The 17,663-nt window shown below is 41.1% G+C and overlaps 1 protein-coding gene across 2 annotated transcripts in view; it reads right to left on the bottom strand.

Moving 5' to 3' along the window:
- Positions 1–932: 932 nt before the first annotated feature.
- The window catches only part of SPATA13 (spermatogenesis associated 13), a 119,352-nt gene continuing 102,621 nt past the window's right edge, over positions 933–17,663 (bottom strand). For both annotated transcript variants that reach the window (XM_069202239.1, XM_069202240.1), the window contains 2 exons: positions 7,115–7,189; positions 933–4,969 (listed from right to left, as the gene is read on the bottom strand). In XM_069202239.1, the coding sequence (XP_069058340.1) occupies positions 4,788–4,969; positions 7,115–7,189 (257 nt within the window). In that variant the 3' untranslated portion in view covers positions 933–4,787. The remainder of the gene's footprint in view (positions 4,970–7,114; positions 7,190–17,663) is intronic.

The following is a 17,663-nucleotide window of genomic DNA, read 5'->3' as shown; positions in this document are numbered from 1 at the left end:
TAATGCTTTTTGGCTCTCTTTCTACTAAAAACTTAACATATTCATATCTCCGGTTCCCCTTGTATTTTTTCATTTAGGTGTCATTTTGTTTATTAAATTTTACTCCATTTTTATTGTTTTGTACTTGTACTTTGTTGCTGGTTTGGTACTGCATAAATACCTGTCCTGCTCTTTTTCACAGTTACCAGAGGTTGAGCAAACGTTAATGTAGTGAGTTTAAGAGACTACCCTAACAAGGGATATAATTATTCCTTGATGCGGGAAGTCACCCACTCTCAAATAATCCAATTTCTTACATATACCAAATTTGAAACACGTGTATTTGCGGAAAAATTTGCATATTTTCATAACTCTTAAGCTCATTGGAGAAAAATGGTTGAATTTCCAAAATATATTTAAAGCGGATATTTGAGTGATAACTCGTGGCTTTAGTGCGACTTGTTACTAATAATTATTACCTTGTTGCCAGGGGCCGTGCAAACTGACAAAACGTTTTTACTTCATTGCTGGCACTCCTGCCGGATGCCCTGAGGTGATTGTTGCTGGTGGCGCTGCATAAAGTAGGCACTAATGTAATCTTCTTTGATGAAACACCAATGATATTAGTAGCTCAGGATGAGTTTCATTGAACATAAGTAACTCTTATTAGAAAAAGGTTTGGAGGCCCCGGCCTAAAGTATGTAATTGAATGAAAAATGGACTACATTTGCATTCTATCTGGACTCCTGCATCTGTTATCAACAACCCAACATGATTCAATATTCTACTTTCCATTTGTAGCCTTGTTGTAATTCTGTGAAGAGCAGCATAGCATGACCACATTCACACATTTTGTTTAAACATACAATAATATTGGTGCAAAAGCTTACACCCACACTGGTAACACTAAGGAATGAGAAGCACACAGTGGCATTCAACAAAGGATAGAGTGGTAGGTGTAAGGTGCATTGCACTTTGTTTAATGGAAATTTATACAAACAAAGGATTCAGACTTGACATCTTTTTTGAGTAAAAATAACAATTTTCACAATCCGACAAAAATATAGACAGGAAATCTGTCTTGTGCCATATAGATTATTTCAACACATTTACATCAAGTTTTAGTGGTCCCATAGTGTACATCATTCTGCAGCTGTCAACAGCCAATTATTGTGTCTCATAGCCATGTAATCATTAATCAATTACATACGATTAGCATTTTTGTGATGTTGCCGCACATACAAAAATACATAACAGGTTATCAAATGGCCTGACAAAATAATATAGATACAAATATATATATGTATATATATATTTATATACACACACCATTTTTATACACGTGATACAGAACAAATTACTAATATATACAAAACATAGTTCTTAAGTTACAAAATCCTTCATAAGGCATGTCCTGAATATAAATGCCAGATACAGAAGTAGAAGAGGGGAAGGCAATGAAAAGGAGTTAAATTGGCTAAGGTCCTTTGGCTTCAAATTTTTGGCCAGTGAATTATTTTTAAAGGCCACTCAGAAGAAGTTCTGTGCTTTTTTGGCAAAAGTCTTCTAAATGATTTGATCTTTATCATGCAGGTAATGGGTTACAAATTCAGAGTGTGTGAAACACATTTTGCTAGATATGACTTGAAATATAGTGCAGATTTCCAAACAATATGAATTGTACGAGCATCAGTTTTAGGCACCAAGACTCAATATGTTGCCGCATACCTGAGAGTCACCACTGTTTGCAGAATTTCCCACTTATTGCCAAAGGGGTGCTATTTTGCAAGATCCAAAAAACAGAATAACCCAATACGAGTTGTTATTTAAAATGTGAAGTTCGATAATAGGCATCAACAAGTGAACACAACATTTTCAGCTATTATTCTATAGCTATAAAATCTGCCCATAAGAGCAACTGTAAATAGTTGCCTTAAAACAATTTAAAATCTTTACAACAATGAAACCTGACATCTGAATTATTGGATTGTTATATGAATCTGAACACAGAACCTGACTTTAATCTTGCACCTGACTTTCACATACGTGACCCTCAGATGAAAGACTTATTTGTCAGGCCTTCCCTTGCAACTATGCAAAGCAATGAATTAGGCTCATCAATGTGTCTGATTAGATTTTGGGATATAATGGTTGCCTCGTTTTAAACTTGTTTGTACTTGTGTTACTTAACCATTAACCTTCTTACACAGTCAGTAAAGATCGTACCATATTTTGTACTAACACAGTTCAGAACAGCTCACATATCTGTTGAACTGGGCAGCAGTTAACATATACATTTCAGGAGGCCAGAGTGAAACGTCTTTAAGTAATACCTATTAGTTAACATTGGTATCCGAGTCTCAGTCTTCAAAAGGTTCCAAAACAGTTCAGCTATTTATGATGATAAATTTCCGCAATCGAACTAACACCAACCTGAAGACAGAGTTTTTGTGCTTCTGAAAATATTTGCAAAATGGTATTATAAATAGTTTTCATGATAAATGTGATCGCAACATAGTGATAAAACATGAATGACCCCAGCTCCCCAATTCTACACTTATTATGTAGCCTTAAAATAACCGTGAATATCATATGTAGGAAAGTCAGTGATCTCTATAGCAAAGGACAGCACACACTGTCTGTACGTATAAAGCCCAATGAAAATAGCATTGTAGCTATGTCATACTTAGCAATTCAGTGTAGCATCATTCAAGAGGCCTTTGCACTTACTCCCAAGCCACACAGAGAGGATCATTAACACTTTTGTTTTCACAATTCAACATGTACACACACAAAAATTCACCTGGTAGTTACTGAGGTCGAAACCTTTCACCTTCATGCACACACTGGACTAATATGAAACCTCATTATTTTGACCAGTCCCTTAAACAGAACTTGATCAATTGTTTTGTTTTTCTAAAAACCTTCAATATGATGCCGACCCATTAAACAATACCAACTTGCAGGATCTACAGTAAATCATAAATAAACATAAAAGTACTACAGCCACGAAAACAACATTACAAAACTGTAAAAAAGCAACTCATAAGTCAAGTACCCTTAAAATAGATTTGTTCTTCATATTTTACAAACGTATCTCATGCACACACACAACTGTACATTATAAGCTCCCTAAAGAGCAGCTATCTCCAAGACCGTGCAAGAGGTCCATGGTCCCTAATTTACTAGATAGCATAAACAGAATACCGGGAAAGTACAGAGTCTGTACCCAGACCTTTCTGAAATATATTATGATATCATTATAGGGGCAGTACTAGAAATAAGTGTAGTTAATGCCCATAGATAAACAATGTCTCTGCTTCAATGAAAACTAGAAATGCTTTTTTTTGTACACGCAAAACAGGTAAATTAAAGTGGTATAATAATCATAACTTCTCTACTGTCAGTTTTATTTGCTACATGAGTATGTTGCTTATTGGAAATGATGGGAACAATTAATTTGAAGGACGTTTATTTAGCATTTCTTTGTAATGTTATTAAGACAAGACAGTAAAAACGAACAGAGTTTCAAGTTTAGTCTAAACCAGCCTTCATACCAGTGACAGGTTACAGAGCTTACATTAGACGTAAACCACTGCTGGCCCTGTTGTGGTCAGACCAGTTCAGACAAAGTCAGAGAGAGGGGATGAATTGAACAGAAACCATAATCCTCAAAATTCGACCATAGAGAGGGAGAAGGTAGCTTGCAGCTTATGATGAAGGGGAATGTATCACCAAGGGACTTTCCGACTCATTCTTGGACTCCTCATCCTACAAGTCCAGGTGCAGCAACAAATGTAAGAAGCAGGACTGCAGAACACCCTGCTGCCAAAGGACGGCGCCTGACTACCTCAACGAGAGCTTTGTATCAGGCACGGTGCTTTGAATGCTATCAGGAAGCTGAACTTCCACTCAATGCCAGACACAGGAGCTGTCCTGAACCTCTTAAAAGTTTATACCACAGGTTTTTGGGTGTCCCATCTGCATAGCTAGGGTATCATCCAGTTTCACATTAATCGTGGTACCACCTGCGTGCATTCACATTGATCCCACTTTTATACTAAATTTAGTTTTTTTCATTATGAAAAACAGACAAACTTTAGTACAGTGAAGTTGTGCTTAAATAAGAGAAAACAGCAACTCATCTTAGTTCTGCAAATAAGGTTTACAACGTTCATCGTGTGGGAAGTGCTTGACAGATCCATTAAGTCTCTTTGATTCTTTGCATTCATGTGATTGCCACAGTTCAGTCAGAGATGTCTGCCCTCAAAGACAAAACAAATAGTCTCTAAATATGTTCCTTCGGATACTGGTGCCGGGCAAAGTAGATGTGTAGCATCAAATGCCTTCTAAAACATTTGAGCTACTAGCACATTTAGCGCAAAAATCTGCATCTTCCTCATTCATTAAAGCTGACTGTACCATATACTCAAAAATGTTTTGGCTGAATAGAACCTGGGCAAGCAGAAATCTGTAAAACAGCTTACTAGACCCAAATGTTTTTGAAATGACAACAGATACAGGTGTATATTTTACTGAGGAACGTGGGCCTGGCTCATGCACCTTAGTCCACATTCTCCACCGATGACGACCGCTGATGGCTGTTTCCTTCCACAGGGCCACTATTCACACCTTACATCAGAAATCGACCAAATCATCAAGTTCCTGCTTGAGACTGGCGACTGCTTTCTTGCAGAAAGAATGCATGTTTTCTATCCTAGGATTTTTTGTTTCACCTCACAATCCGTAGGAGCGAAACTCCTGCTGAGGTCAGCGTATAATTCACACAAGTTAAAAGCTTTCAACCATCACTTCTTGAATGGTGCAAGTTTGGTGAAGGTGTGCCAGAAGGGTGTCGGTTTACACTTGGGTTCAGCCAGTGCAAAGACCTGCTGCTGCGGGATACTGGTAGGTACAGTAATATGTCGCTGGTGAATTGGGTGCAAGTTCTGGTGTGGAGGCGGTACAGCGCACCCGTTACAGTTGACACCTGCAGCAGAAGTTGAAAGTTGTGTTAGATCAATATGAACATTTCACCACAATCACTGTACAAAACAATAGGGTCAAAGGCTTGCAACTTCTAACAAGCACTCAATTCAATTTGAATACTTTACTCCGGTAGTTGACCATAAAAGTAATAATCAATCAATAATACATACAAATATGACATCATTAAAATCATTAAAAATAATAATTCATGAAAAACGAAAAAATTTCAAAGTCATGGAACAGCATCACAGTTGTGTCATGAATAAGAACAATAAAGCCATACAATACGAAATTAAAAGAAATGTATATAGAACTCCCAGATCCAAGCTTGCTGATGTCTAACACTGGTGTTAAGCTTTTGGAACCACAGAAGACATGATCTTATGCCATAGAGGCCAGATGTTCTCAAGGTACTTAGCAACAGAGAAGACAAATACAGGGGACATGTCTGCTCTACAGCTTCTTAGAGTGACTCTGTATTTGGAGAATCCCAAGAGGTGCCATAAGGGGACAATCCAACGCTTTCGCTGCTTGAGATATGTGGGGCAAAAGAACAGTAAGTGATCGACAGTTTCTTCTCCCCAACTACAAGCATGACAAACTTTGCTATCCCCTTTGCCACCTTTCCATTTGGTTGAGAGTGTGGCAAGTGGAAGGGAGCCCAATCTAAACTTCACAGAGGGGTTTTGTATGGAGAGAATCTATCTCATCCATGAACGCCTCAAAGGAAGGAAAAGGCTTGAACTCTAGGAAGCATTTGGTCATTTGTCCCAAACCTGCCAGGTTAGATATTTATTTTCTCCCCATGCTCCCAAATAATGGAGTTCAGCTTATTTGCTACAGAGGATGTAACTGCATTTGTGTCTAGTCAGTATTCTTGCAACCCCAGAGAACAGAGGAACTGTTTAGCATGCTTCAACTATAGTAACATCACTCCTCCTTGCTGCCTGTCCAGAACATCTTTTTAACCCACCCTGCAGTGCACTAACTTAGGAGTATGCCAAACTCGCAACCAACATAAAATTGGTTTGAGGTGGATTAAAGGGGCTATGGACCGAATAACCAAATCCAAATCCTGTTTGAAGACGAGTAGGGAGCTTTGGGGAAGTTTGAGTGCCACTCTCAAAAATGTGTTTTCTGTTACTTTCAAATGCATTTATGTTGCTAATGCCCCAAAGTTCCGCACCGTATGCTGCGGCAGCTACCGTTTGGGCACTCCAAACTTCAAGAAGTGGGGAGATAGGAAGAAGGGAGTTCTTACTAGCACATTTTAAGATGGTGGCTGCTCTGTGGTTCAGTATCAGGGTGTTTTTATGACTTGATTAGACCAGGTATTTGTGCTGGATAAATGGATGCCAAGATAATCGAAATCAAACACTCTTTCCAATTATTTCCTATCTAGGGTGATTGTCCCTCTAAATCCTCTATGATGGTGGATGGCCATATATTTTGTTTTGCTAGCATTAGTTACCAGGCTATGGCCTAGAACAGTCCCAAAGCCTTTACAGGCTTTAGATACCAGCAGGGTGTCATCTGCGAACAACAATGTCGGAACCTTAATACCCCTAAGCACAGGAGAATAGTTGTCGCAATAGATTAGGTAGTCTATACAGGTGTTTAAACATATAAACATAGGTATAAACAACAGAAAGAGCGGAAGCGCACTTGATCAGTGCCAAATTCACCATGCCTGTGATATTATTGCACAAAGACCACAGATTCTACTATTGCTTAATTGTATTACTACATGTGTGTTCCCCACAATACCAATAAATTACATTACTGCCTATGCCTGGGAAGCACGTAGATTCTTATTTGTAACGTTGTTGCCACCTCTGTTGTTGTAGAGTGACTACATTTGTGATATCAGTACCCAATCAAAGCATTTTTATTGTATTAACGCACTCCGTTAGTGCATACTCAAGCCCAATATGTGACGTAAGTGCCCAATATGTTACTACTGTCTGTCGCTTGGCCTTTGTGTATCTGTTTCTTAGCACATAGGTGCAAATTAGCAATAATCATGGGCAAGCCAGGAAAGTTGATAAATAATGTGAGTGATTATGTTAGCACGAGAGGCAGGCCTCAATACAAGAATAAGGTAATCAAAAGTATTTGTCAAAATCAGCATTTTACTCGTTCTTACCTTTCATCTTTCCATTACGAGACTTCTTTGCATTTTGCATGGCTTGCTTCTTCTGGTTTTCCGAAATTTCCATCCCTAAATATTAAAAATAGACTGTAAGTATAGTTGAATGAGTTATCCTAATAGTGCTTATTAATCTTATGGTTATAAATGTTATATTTGCATTGGGGGCTTACATACAAGCACAAAAACACCACCAATTGTTTTGTCAGGTGGTGAATGAGAAATAGTCTGTGCCCAACAGAAAGAAGATCCAAGGACATCTCCTAGGCCTCTGGTGCAAATACAAGGCAATGTCTCAATAAAGGAAGTGTAATGGGAGATACTAGTCAGCCCAATACACCATCAAAATGAGTAAACAATGGACAGATTAGACCTCTCAACTCTTTTCTTTAGGATGTTGCATCTTTGGCTGATGAGTTAGGTCATCTGCCTTCAAAGAGTGTGTAAGAGAAGTGGCATAAGAGAACAGTACATGACCGCTTAATTGACTGTGAATAGGTCACACACCAGTACATCAGTGACAGAAGCTGCTCAATTTTTCAGGATAATAATATACTATTCCAAAGAAACAGTAATATTTACTGCATTACATATAATCACTGAACAATTAAATTACAAGTTTGACTGGTAGGAACAGACAGTTGAATGGCTAAACTCACAGCACGTATTTAAACTAGCGGGTATGTACAGAAATTAAGGTACAGTTGTAGGAATGCTAGCACACCACTCTTATTGGTTAGAGAGATTCAATAATGGGAGTATGGGTTCAAAGGCAGGGGTCCCCCAAGGATCAATCATCTCACCTTTGCTTTTCAACATCTACATGATAGCATTACCAGAACTGATCAATGATTTTCATCTCACTTGCTACAACTATGCAGAAGGCACACAAATACTACTTAAATTAGAATGCCCCAAAAACATTGAAAACTCAGAAATCTTCAGTTGACCCAGAGCTGTTGATCAGTGGATGACCTGGAGCTATCTCAAACGAAATGCCTCGAGAACAGAAATACTCGTATGTAGTGACTGAAAAAGTTATGACCCACTGTGCACCTGGCCTGACGATCTCGGATCACCTCCGCAATTAGGAAGTTAAAAACCTTGGAATCACCATGGACTCCAAGTTAACTATGAATGCCCAAGTGGACAAATTAGCACAAACAAGCTTCATCACCTTGAAGACTCTACAACACATGTTCCCCCACCTCGTATTTCCACACAAGGTGCAAGCTACTATCTCGCTTGTACTATCCAAACTGGATTATGTCAATGGCCTCTATCATGAATCATCTCTATCTATTATGAAAAAACTACAACGTTTTCAGAACTCCGCAGCCAGGCTACTATTACATGTAAAGCCACAAGCCCACATCTCCCCTGCCTTGAGAGCACTACACTGGTTACCCGTTGCCAGAAGATGCACTTTCAAGCTGCTTTGCATCACCCACAAAGGTATACATGGAACAGGACCGCTTTTTATCAGAAACAAAATAACCAAATAGATTCAACAAAGAAACCTCCTCTCAAGATTGGCACCCCGCCTTAGAACACCACCATACAAAAAAAAGACTATAGGTGGTACATACTTCTCTGTTCAAGCAACCAAACTATGGAATTCATTACCCCCAACTATAAGAGCGACAGATAACTTTCTTGTCTTCAGAAAACTACTCAAGAGTTGTCTCTTTCCTTCATAACCACCATTTTCTAACAACTATGGACTTCATATGCCTATGTTGATAAATATTTTTTCTGATTATGTGTATATTCTAGTTATATATAGTTCTTTAGAAAATATGTATTGCTACTATGTCATAACAATAAACTACACACACACTCTTTAAACCTGTTTAACTAAGTATATTTACTCATGGTTTAAATATGTATATGTATGTACATATATGTGTGTATGTGTTTATGTGTGTGTATGTATATATATATATATATATATATATGTTATTCTATGCTTAACATGTTCATAGGTCATTGCATAACTCCTAGATAAGTTGTTATACTAGATACTTATGAATCCCTGCTCTCATCTTATATCACACTTATCTACCCATCACCATATGTCATGTCTCTATCAATCTATCCTCCATTCCCACTCTGACTCATCCCAAATCCATTCTACTACTTTCAGCTCCTAAATAACTCTGCCTAAGCTCTTCCCTCCGCTTCCACATCTAAATCACTAAACCGCACTTTACTACCATGATCTCCCAAACAACCCTACTATATTCTCCCTCATTTATCTCAGCCTGCTACTATGATCTCCCTAGCCCCTTCCACAAACTATTCTCTCCTCCATCCTCCCTTTACTCAACCCAAGCCTAAATCCTATTACCATGAACTCCCAATTAACACTTCTGGATTCTTTCCTCCTCCACCCGTCCATTACTCCAGTCAATCTAACTAACAAACTCTCATATCCACAGCTCAAATTAACTCATAATATTAAAACTGTACTCCTATTTCCCTATACCAATCCATCACTAATTCTTGGTGGGTTCCGGGGTAGCATGCTACTCACCGAAAAGTGCTTTGACGCCTCGTCAGGGGTAGTATGCGCTATATAAATACTAATACAATACAATACAATACAATACAATACAATATTACTTCTGCAAGTATAATCCTGTTTTATTCGTTTAGCATGGAACATAGGGTTGACACATGGTTCACACCAACAATCAGCAATAGAGCTTTATCAAGGCTTTTATCCATCATTAAGTACAGCAGAGCTTTTCACAGTAGTCAGTAGCGTTGGTCATCTAATTTTCAGGTCTGATCTCTCCCTTATTTCATGTTGTAATCTCTAATAGCTGGTTAAGAACATTTGCATAGCACACTATATTTTGAAGAGGCATATTTTAATTGTAGTTCAAAGAGAAGGATTGGCTGGACGGCCAGAAAGGCAATATTAAGTAGAGTGCTCTAGGCTTTATGACTTGGACAGGAAATGATCATGCGCCTCTAGACAGATGCTTGTACCTTGCAGGAAGTGGTCTGTGTTGACTAGTTGATGGAAAGGTTCTTATATGCCTACCAGGATCCCCTTTGTTTTTCCATTAGCTAGATTTTGTTTGCACCTAAAGCTGTGCAATGGTAGTTTGAATAATTTGCTGGTGGCAAATGGAAGCCAACGACGTCCTATCCTAGTCAATTATGATGTAGTTCTGCCTGTTAAGGCCAAATTTTTAAATGATTCTAGCGTTTAAGACAATCTTGAAACATTTACATCTTGGATGGTCCAGCACAGAAGGTGGTAAAGTAAACCAGCTGTGGATTAGCTTCTATTTCAACTATAATTTTGTGTCTGCTCTTGAGGAGGAGAAATTGAAAGATTCAGGTCCTAAAAAATTACAAGGTAGAGCCTCCAGCTTAAGGGTCACTGACTTTTTTTTGCTTAGAAAGTATCTGCTCCCACTAGAATGGATAACTGGAAGAATGTTTCATGGTGTTTCCATTTTCCACCAGAGTTTACCCCTTCCATGTTACTGTGTAGCTGAATACAACTCTGTATCATCCACTTTTACATTTTCAGTTGAACCTGTATCAGTGGGGCAAATAAACCTTGGTCATATGACACTCTCAGAGGTGGTAGGATATCATCAGAATTCATCTCTTAAGAAGCCCCTTCAAACAATGAAACTATATAAATATCAGAGGACACCATTGCAGGACCTGTTTCTGATCTCTTTAGGAAGAACTAAAAAAGTCCTACTTTTCGTTGTTGGGATCTGACATCTAAAAGGTGGAGCAAGCTATCAAATGAAATTGGTCACAGAAACAAACACAAATGGTTCCTTTAGAATAATTAATTTATGTGCAAATTAGCATGATAGTTCAGTGTGTTAGGTGTCTGTCTATAGGTACATGAAACTCTTATTCTAAAATGGATACATTTCCCATTCATCTTTTGAGGTAGATGTAATGAAATAAAGCCTACAGATCAATATGTACATCACTGTAAACCAGGACATTAAACAGCAAAATTATCTGCATTATCCTTCACACTAAATATGCTGTCAGAACAAATGTCCAAAGATAATCCCACCCAAGAGGACAAGGAAGTGTATCCATTCATCCGGAATACAGAAAAATAATAATAGTTATATTGTGACATGGAACACACCACTGCAAGCTGTAATATCATGTTTAACATTTCTAACAAAAACAGGAGTAGACACGTATTTCTATTATGCTGCGCTATTTATTTGTGTCTTTCCAAGCCCATAGCTATTCAAGTACTTGCTCTTTTGAGTGGCACAGAGTTGTGTTTGTATGCAAGAATGGGCTTTTTTTTATTTTTTTACCAAGGCTTCTAGTTCTTCCTAAATAGGTAGATGGGTTCTGCTATCCATATTTTTCCTTTTTTGAGCATGGGCTGAGGTTAGAAAAGTAAACTCCCCTCAACTCCAAGGGTCATATACAATAGATTTATTGTATCTGTCCCTGGCTAGAGGACAACACTCTTCCAGTCTTCGGCTTAGTCTTTCAATGCAATGAGGCGGCAAATGACAGACTGTGACTCAAAAACATAAATTAAACAGTATTCTTAATTTACATATTTTATCAACTGTCTTGGTTTTCTTAACTGTAGATTGTAATTGTCTTTCTGACTCAGCGGGGCTGGACATAGTTTTTCTTATGCAACAGCGAGGTTGTTTTGATCACTGTTAGAAGTGTGTATAAGACCTAAGCTGCCATACATTCATATACTGTACAATAAGCAAATTAGGAAGTGCTAACAGACCCCACTGCGATAAACTTCACGTAAATACATTTATCAAGAAGCACACCGATTTATAGATGCAGCACACCAACCTACTGCTGTCTTAGCCGGGAACAGAGAGCCCGACGAGCTGACAGTGGCTGCAGGTTGCAATGAGCCAGGGTGGCTCTGAACGCAGCACTGCCCTCCTGATTACAACCTGGTTCCCCACCAGCTCTTTCATAGCGGTGAACGCCATGAAAAGGCTGGCAGAAAGCAGGCGCAGGGGGCCACAGGGGGGGCCATGCACTGCCCATGTCTCTAGCATGGGCAGTGCAAGGCTCCTCCTGCCTAGCAGCCTCGTAATGAGCACTGTCTGCTGTGCAGACAGTGCGCATTATGAGGGTGCTGGTGCTGTCTGTGGGCGGCAGCATTGCCGCTGGGTCGATTACGAGCCAGCAACAATGCTGCCACCACTTTCCTGCTGGGCTGCCAGGCATAAACCTTGATTTACGCCAGGCAGCCCAGCAGGACAGTCGTAATGAGGCTGGTGGGGAGGTAGACAGCATGGTGACAACCACCTCGTCTGGAGTTTGGCGGACGGGTGTTCTAGTCTGCCAAACTTATAATCGGCCCTGTATCTTGAATGTGGGTTCAGATGTAGCATGCTTTGTTAATACTGATATCACTAAATGGCCAGCGGCATGCTGGACACCCCCGCAGTGTGGTGGGCCCCCAGCTTTCCATACAAAAAGGTGGCCCCCCTCAGCTTGTCAGCTCAAAGATATGGGTCTTGCAAGGCACCCTCTTACCATTCTTTGCGGGGGCTGGGGTTTCTTTAAGCCACCGTAAATGACTGTGCTGTATACCACTGGCAAATAGACATAGATGGATTCCACTGCCATATCAGATTCTAAAACAAGCACATATGCATCATTATGGTGCTGTGCATTTGCCATTGTAAAACACAGATATATACATAATTATGAACCTGTGCCATTAGTGCTGTGCCATGTCCTATTGCAAGACATAAATGTATTCATCCCTCTTGGGCCGTGCGTTAGCCCAGGGTTTATCAATATAGTACTGGAACTAATGGCACTGGAATATTAATATAGTGACCTTTTAACTTTCAACACTGTTAATTGACTTCTATAGAAGTTCTCCTGGAATCGGCATCTCACTGATTTCTCACCACAAAAAAACAAAGTATACTAACTTAATTTAACTAAGGCCACAACTGAGGAGAATTGATTGAAAGGGTTAAAAAAAAAAAAAAAACTGAAGACAAAATGGATCTAAAAGTCCGAAGTGCAGTAATCAAACACTGATAAACAGAAAATAAATCTAGAAGTAATGGTGACATGACAGCAATAAGCTCTCCTGGGTGCATCAGCAAAAGATGCTCAAAGAGTGCCCCACTGACGTCTCATGTTTGCGCGGAACCATTCACGACAAGTGCAAACTCCTGTACAACATCCTAAAGATAGCTACCATGTTTTCCAGCAACAGTGGCGCGAATAAAATTTCAGAATTCTTCAATACAGCAATAACCATTTACAATAGCAGCATCTCTGGAGAATGAGTGAGAGAAACAACCAAGATATATTACCTTGTTTCCCGAGCATGAATTCGTCTGCTACCAGAGAAGCACAGCCACAAACATACAGGACGAGTGTGCCTCAGCCGCACCATATAAAACAGGTCCAGGTGCAGTCTGACTGGCAGTTCTCTGTTTTCTGTTTTTATACTCACTGACGTTGCTCACAGCAGGCGTCTCACACAACTAATCATTCTGACCGGAAATATACTTACCTTTCGACAGTTAAATCAACATCAGGGAAATTCCCAGATTTCAAAAGGTTCCCTGCTTTAGGAAGAAATCGGGCTTAATCTGAATTATTTTTAACTTTTCACTAGTTTTGACCGTAAAAATACTATCACACCGCTGATATGGAAAACGGGGAAGTTTTATATGTAGGTTATGAAAGAGCAACATGGTAAACAAATACTGATCAAACATACCAATAAGGATAGAAAGAACACCGAAATCCCACTTTGGCTAGAAACAGCTTCTGTACTGTTTGAGAATACTGAAGGACACAGATCTAATTAGATATCAAAAATTGATGATTAATCAGAGATTTGCAATAAAAGCGAAACATATAAAAGAAATGGACAGGTCCAGAACTCCCAAGAATATCGGATCAGAAGAGAGACACAGTGTATGGCTGCAGAAAAAAAAATCTATAAGGGAATAGCAGGTCTAGGGAAATAAGAAAAATATGTGGAAAACAGGAAGTAAATATTAACAGAAACGAAAGAACTTTCTACCCCCGCATTCAACGAAAAAAGAATCACACAGCTATGTGAAAGAGCAACCACTATGGGCCTGAACATCCCTATAAAAATGGTACCTCACTTGTGTGTGTAGGTCTAGTGCCCGCCACAGGAATGCCCCATACACAATGTGGACACATCACATTTTTCCACTGAAAACTGATACGTTTTTTGCAAAGTGACTAGCTGTGAATTTTGGGCTGTAGCTCAGCCGGCACCTAGGGAAACCTGACAACCTGTACATTTTTAAAAACTAGATACCTAGGGGAATCCAGGATGGGGTGACTTGTGGGTTCCTCATCAGGTTCTGTCACCCAGAATCCTTTGCAAACCACAAAATTTGTCTACAAAAAACACATTTTCCTCACATTTCGCTGATGCAAAGTTCTGTAATTTGAGGGGAGCCACAAACTTCCTTCCACCCAGCATTCCCCCAAGCCAGGAAACAACCTTTACCGCGAGGGCCGGACCACGCGATGCACTTACAACGCGGTCATTACATCGGATGCATCTTTAGCACGCATTCCTTTACCATGCATGTCATTACAACAACATGTTTTAGAGACAGCAGCATTGGACTTTAAAGTCCAACGCTTTCCCTACTGTTGCCTATGCTGGAGTTGGAATAGCAAATTATTCTGCCCCAAAATCCAGCGCTTTCCCTACAGCATGTCGCTGTGATGATATGAGTGGTAAAGGAATGCGTGTTAAAGACACATTCATTGTAATGACTGCAGAATAATGGCATACAATATAAAGGCATGCGTTCTTTGGACATACAATCCCCCAAGTCTCCTGACAAAAATGGTACCTCACTTGTGTGGGCAGGCCTAGTGCCCATGATAGGAAACTCCCCAAAACGCAACGTGGACACATCACATTTTTCTACTGAAAACGAGTGAGTTTTTTGCAAAGTGCCTAGCTGTGGATTTTGGGCTCTGGCTCACCTGGCACCTAGGGATACCTAGCAAACAAGTACATTTTAAAAAACAAAACACCTAGTGGAATCTCATCAGATTCTGTCACCCAGAATCTTTTGCAAACATCAAAATGTGTCTAAAAAAAAGGGCCCAGGACCAAAAACGCAGGTACCTCCCCTGGCAAAAACAGGTACTTTTGTTATAGGTAGGGGGCCACCTGCGATTTTGGTCCCAGCTTTGCGGCCATCTAGGGAAACCTACCAAACCCAGATATTTCTGACAACTAGACACCTGGGGGAGTCCAGGGAGATGTGACTCTCCTTTGGGCACTGCACTGGCACAAATTTCCTACCACCCAGCATTCCCCTCGGTCTCCCGACCTCACTTGTGTGGGTGCCCAAAGCAGAGTCAATCTAAAAACATATAAAATGAAAAACTGAGGGGGAACTAAAGTGGGTCCAAAAGGGCAATCTACTCGCTTTTGGCCCATCCCTGTCGCAGGCGCTTTGCCCACCCACACAAGGTCAGGGGCTATTGCTCCCATCTGCCCCCCCATGGGGGAACTGTGCCAAATTTTGGGAGGGGCAGAGGCATGACAATCACCTTTTAGGGCAGCCCCCACACCTTTACATGTAATTAAAAAATGAATTTCTGGCTCCAATTGGCCTTTCGCCCCCTGGGGGTGCGGGGGTGGGGAGAAAGACTGAATTTACCCTGAAACATTGAGGGAAGCAAAAGCCCTTGCCCAAAGGTCCACTCCCCCCATCCCAGGTGTCTAGTGGAACGGTTCTGTAGGAGGCTGGCCTGGCTTATAGTGGGTACCTTGTGATACTTACACCTTGTGCTAGGTCCAGTTATCCCTTATTAGTAGAATAGAGGTGTTTCTAGCAGCTTAGGCTGTTAGAGGTAGCTATGGCAAAGCAGCTTAGGCTGAACTAGGAGATATGCAAAGCTCCTACTATACCACTTGTATCATATAGCACAATATCATAAGAAAACACAATACTTTATTTTAGTGACAATATGCCAAAAGTATCTCAGAGGATACCCTCACTTAGGAGGTAATATACACAAATTATAGGTACACAAACCCAAAACAGGTAAGTAACAGTAAGAAAAGTAGTGCAAACAATGTAGAATCACAATAGGATGCAATAGGTAGGCATAAGCCTAGGGGCAACACAAACCATATACTCCAAAAGTGGAATGCGAATCACGAATGGACCCCAGGCCTATGGGAAGTTGTAGGGGGGTGCTGGGACTGTAAGAAAACAGTAAGGGTGTCCAAAATACTCCACCCCAAGACCCTGAAAAGTAGGAGTAAAGTTACCCTACTACCCCAGAAAGACAGAATAGTCGTGATAGGGGATTCTGCAAGAACCACAAGCACCAGCAAAACACTGAAGATGGATTCCTGGACCTGAGGACCTGTAAAGGAAGACGACCAAGTCCAAGAGTCACAAAGATGTCCAGGGGGGGCAGGAGCCCACCAAACCCCAGATGAAGGTGCAAAAGGGCTGCCTCCGGGTGGAAGAAGCCGAAGATTCTGAAACAACGAAAAGGGCTAGGAACTTCTCCTTTGGACGGAAGATGTCCCATGGCGTGCTGGAGGTTGGAGAAGTGTTTCCAAGCAGAAATACTGCGAACAAGCCTTGCTAGCTGCAAGAGTCGCAGTTGAGGATTTTGGGTGCTGCTGGGGACCAGGAAGGACCAGGATGTCATCCCTTGCAGTGTGAAGGCAGACAGCCCTAAGAGCATGCACCACCAGGAAACAGTTGAGAAAGCTGTCAGGATGAGGCACTACAATGTTGCTGGTAGTCGTCTTGCTACTTTGTTGCGGTTTTGCAGGCGTCCTGGAGCAATCAGCGGTCGATCCTTGGCAGAAGTCGAAGAGGGAAGTGCAGAGGAACTCTGGTGAGCTTTTGCATTCGTTATCTGAGGAACAGCCCACAGGAGAGACCCTAAATAGCCAGAAAAGGAGGTTTGGCTACTAGGAAAGGAGGCTTGGCTACTGAAAGAGGTAAGCACCTATCAGGAGGGGTCTCTGACGTCACCTGCTGGCACTGGCCACTCAGAGCAGTCCATTGTGCCCCAACACCTCTGAATCCAAGATGGCAGAGGTCTGGGACACACTGGAGGAGCTATGTGCACCTCCCCTGGGAGGTGCAGGTCAGGGGAGTGGTCACTCCACTTTCCTTTGTCAAGTTTCGTGCCAGAGCAGGCTGGGGGATCCCTGAACCGGTGTAGACTGGCTTATGCAGAGATGGGCACCATCTGTGCCCATCAAAGCATTTCCAGAGGCTGGGGGAGGCTACTCCTCCCCAGCCCTTCACACCTATTTCCAAAGGGACAGGGTGTAACACCCTCTCTGAGAGGAAATCCTTTGTTCTGCCTTCCTGGGACTGGGCTGCCCAGACCCCAGGGGGGGCAGAAACCTGTCTGAGGGGTTTGCAGCAGCTGCAGTGGAAACCCCGGAACGGCAGTTTGGCAGTATCCGGGTTCTGTGCTAGAGACCCGGGGATGCATGGAATGGTCCCCCCAATACCATAATGGTATTGGGGTGACA

Source organism: Pleurodeles waltl, chromosome 8, assembly GCF_031143425.1.
Source record: "Pleurodeles waltl isolate 20211129_DDA chromosome 8, aPleWal1.hap1.20221129, whole genome shotgun sequence".
Classification (NCBI taxonomy): Eukaryota; Metazoa; Chordata; class Amphibia; order Caudata; family Salamandridae; genus Pleurodeles; species Pleurodeles waltl.
Note: the sequence above shows the minus strand (reverse complement) of the source record. Positions and strands in the feature narration are given on the sequence as shown.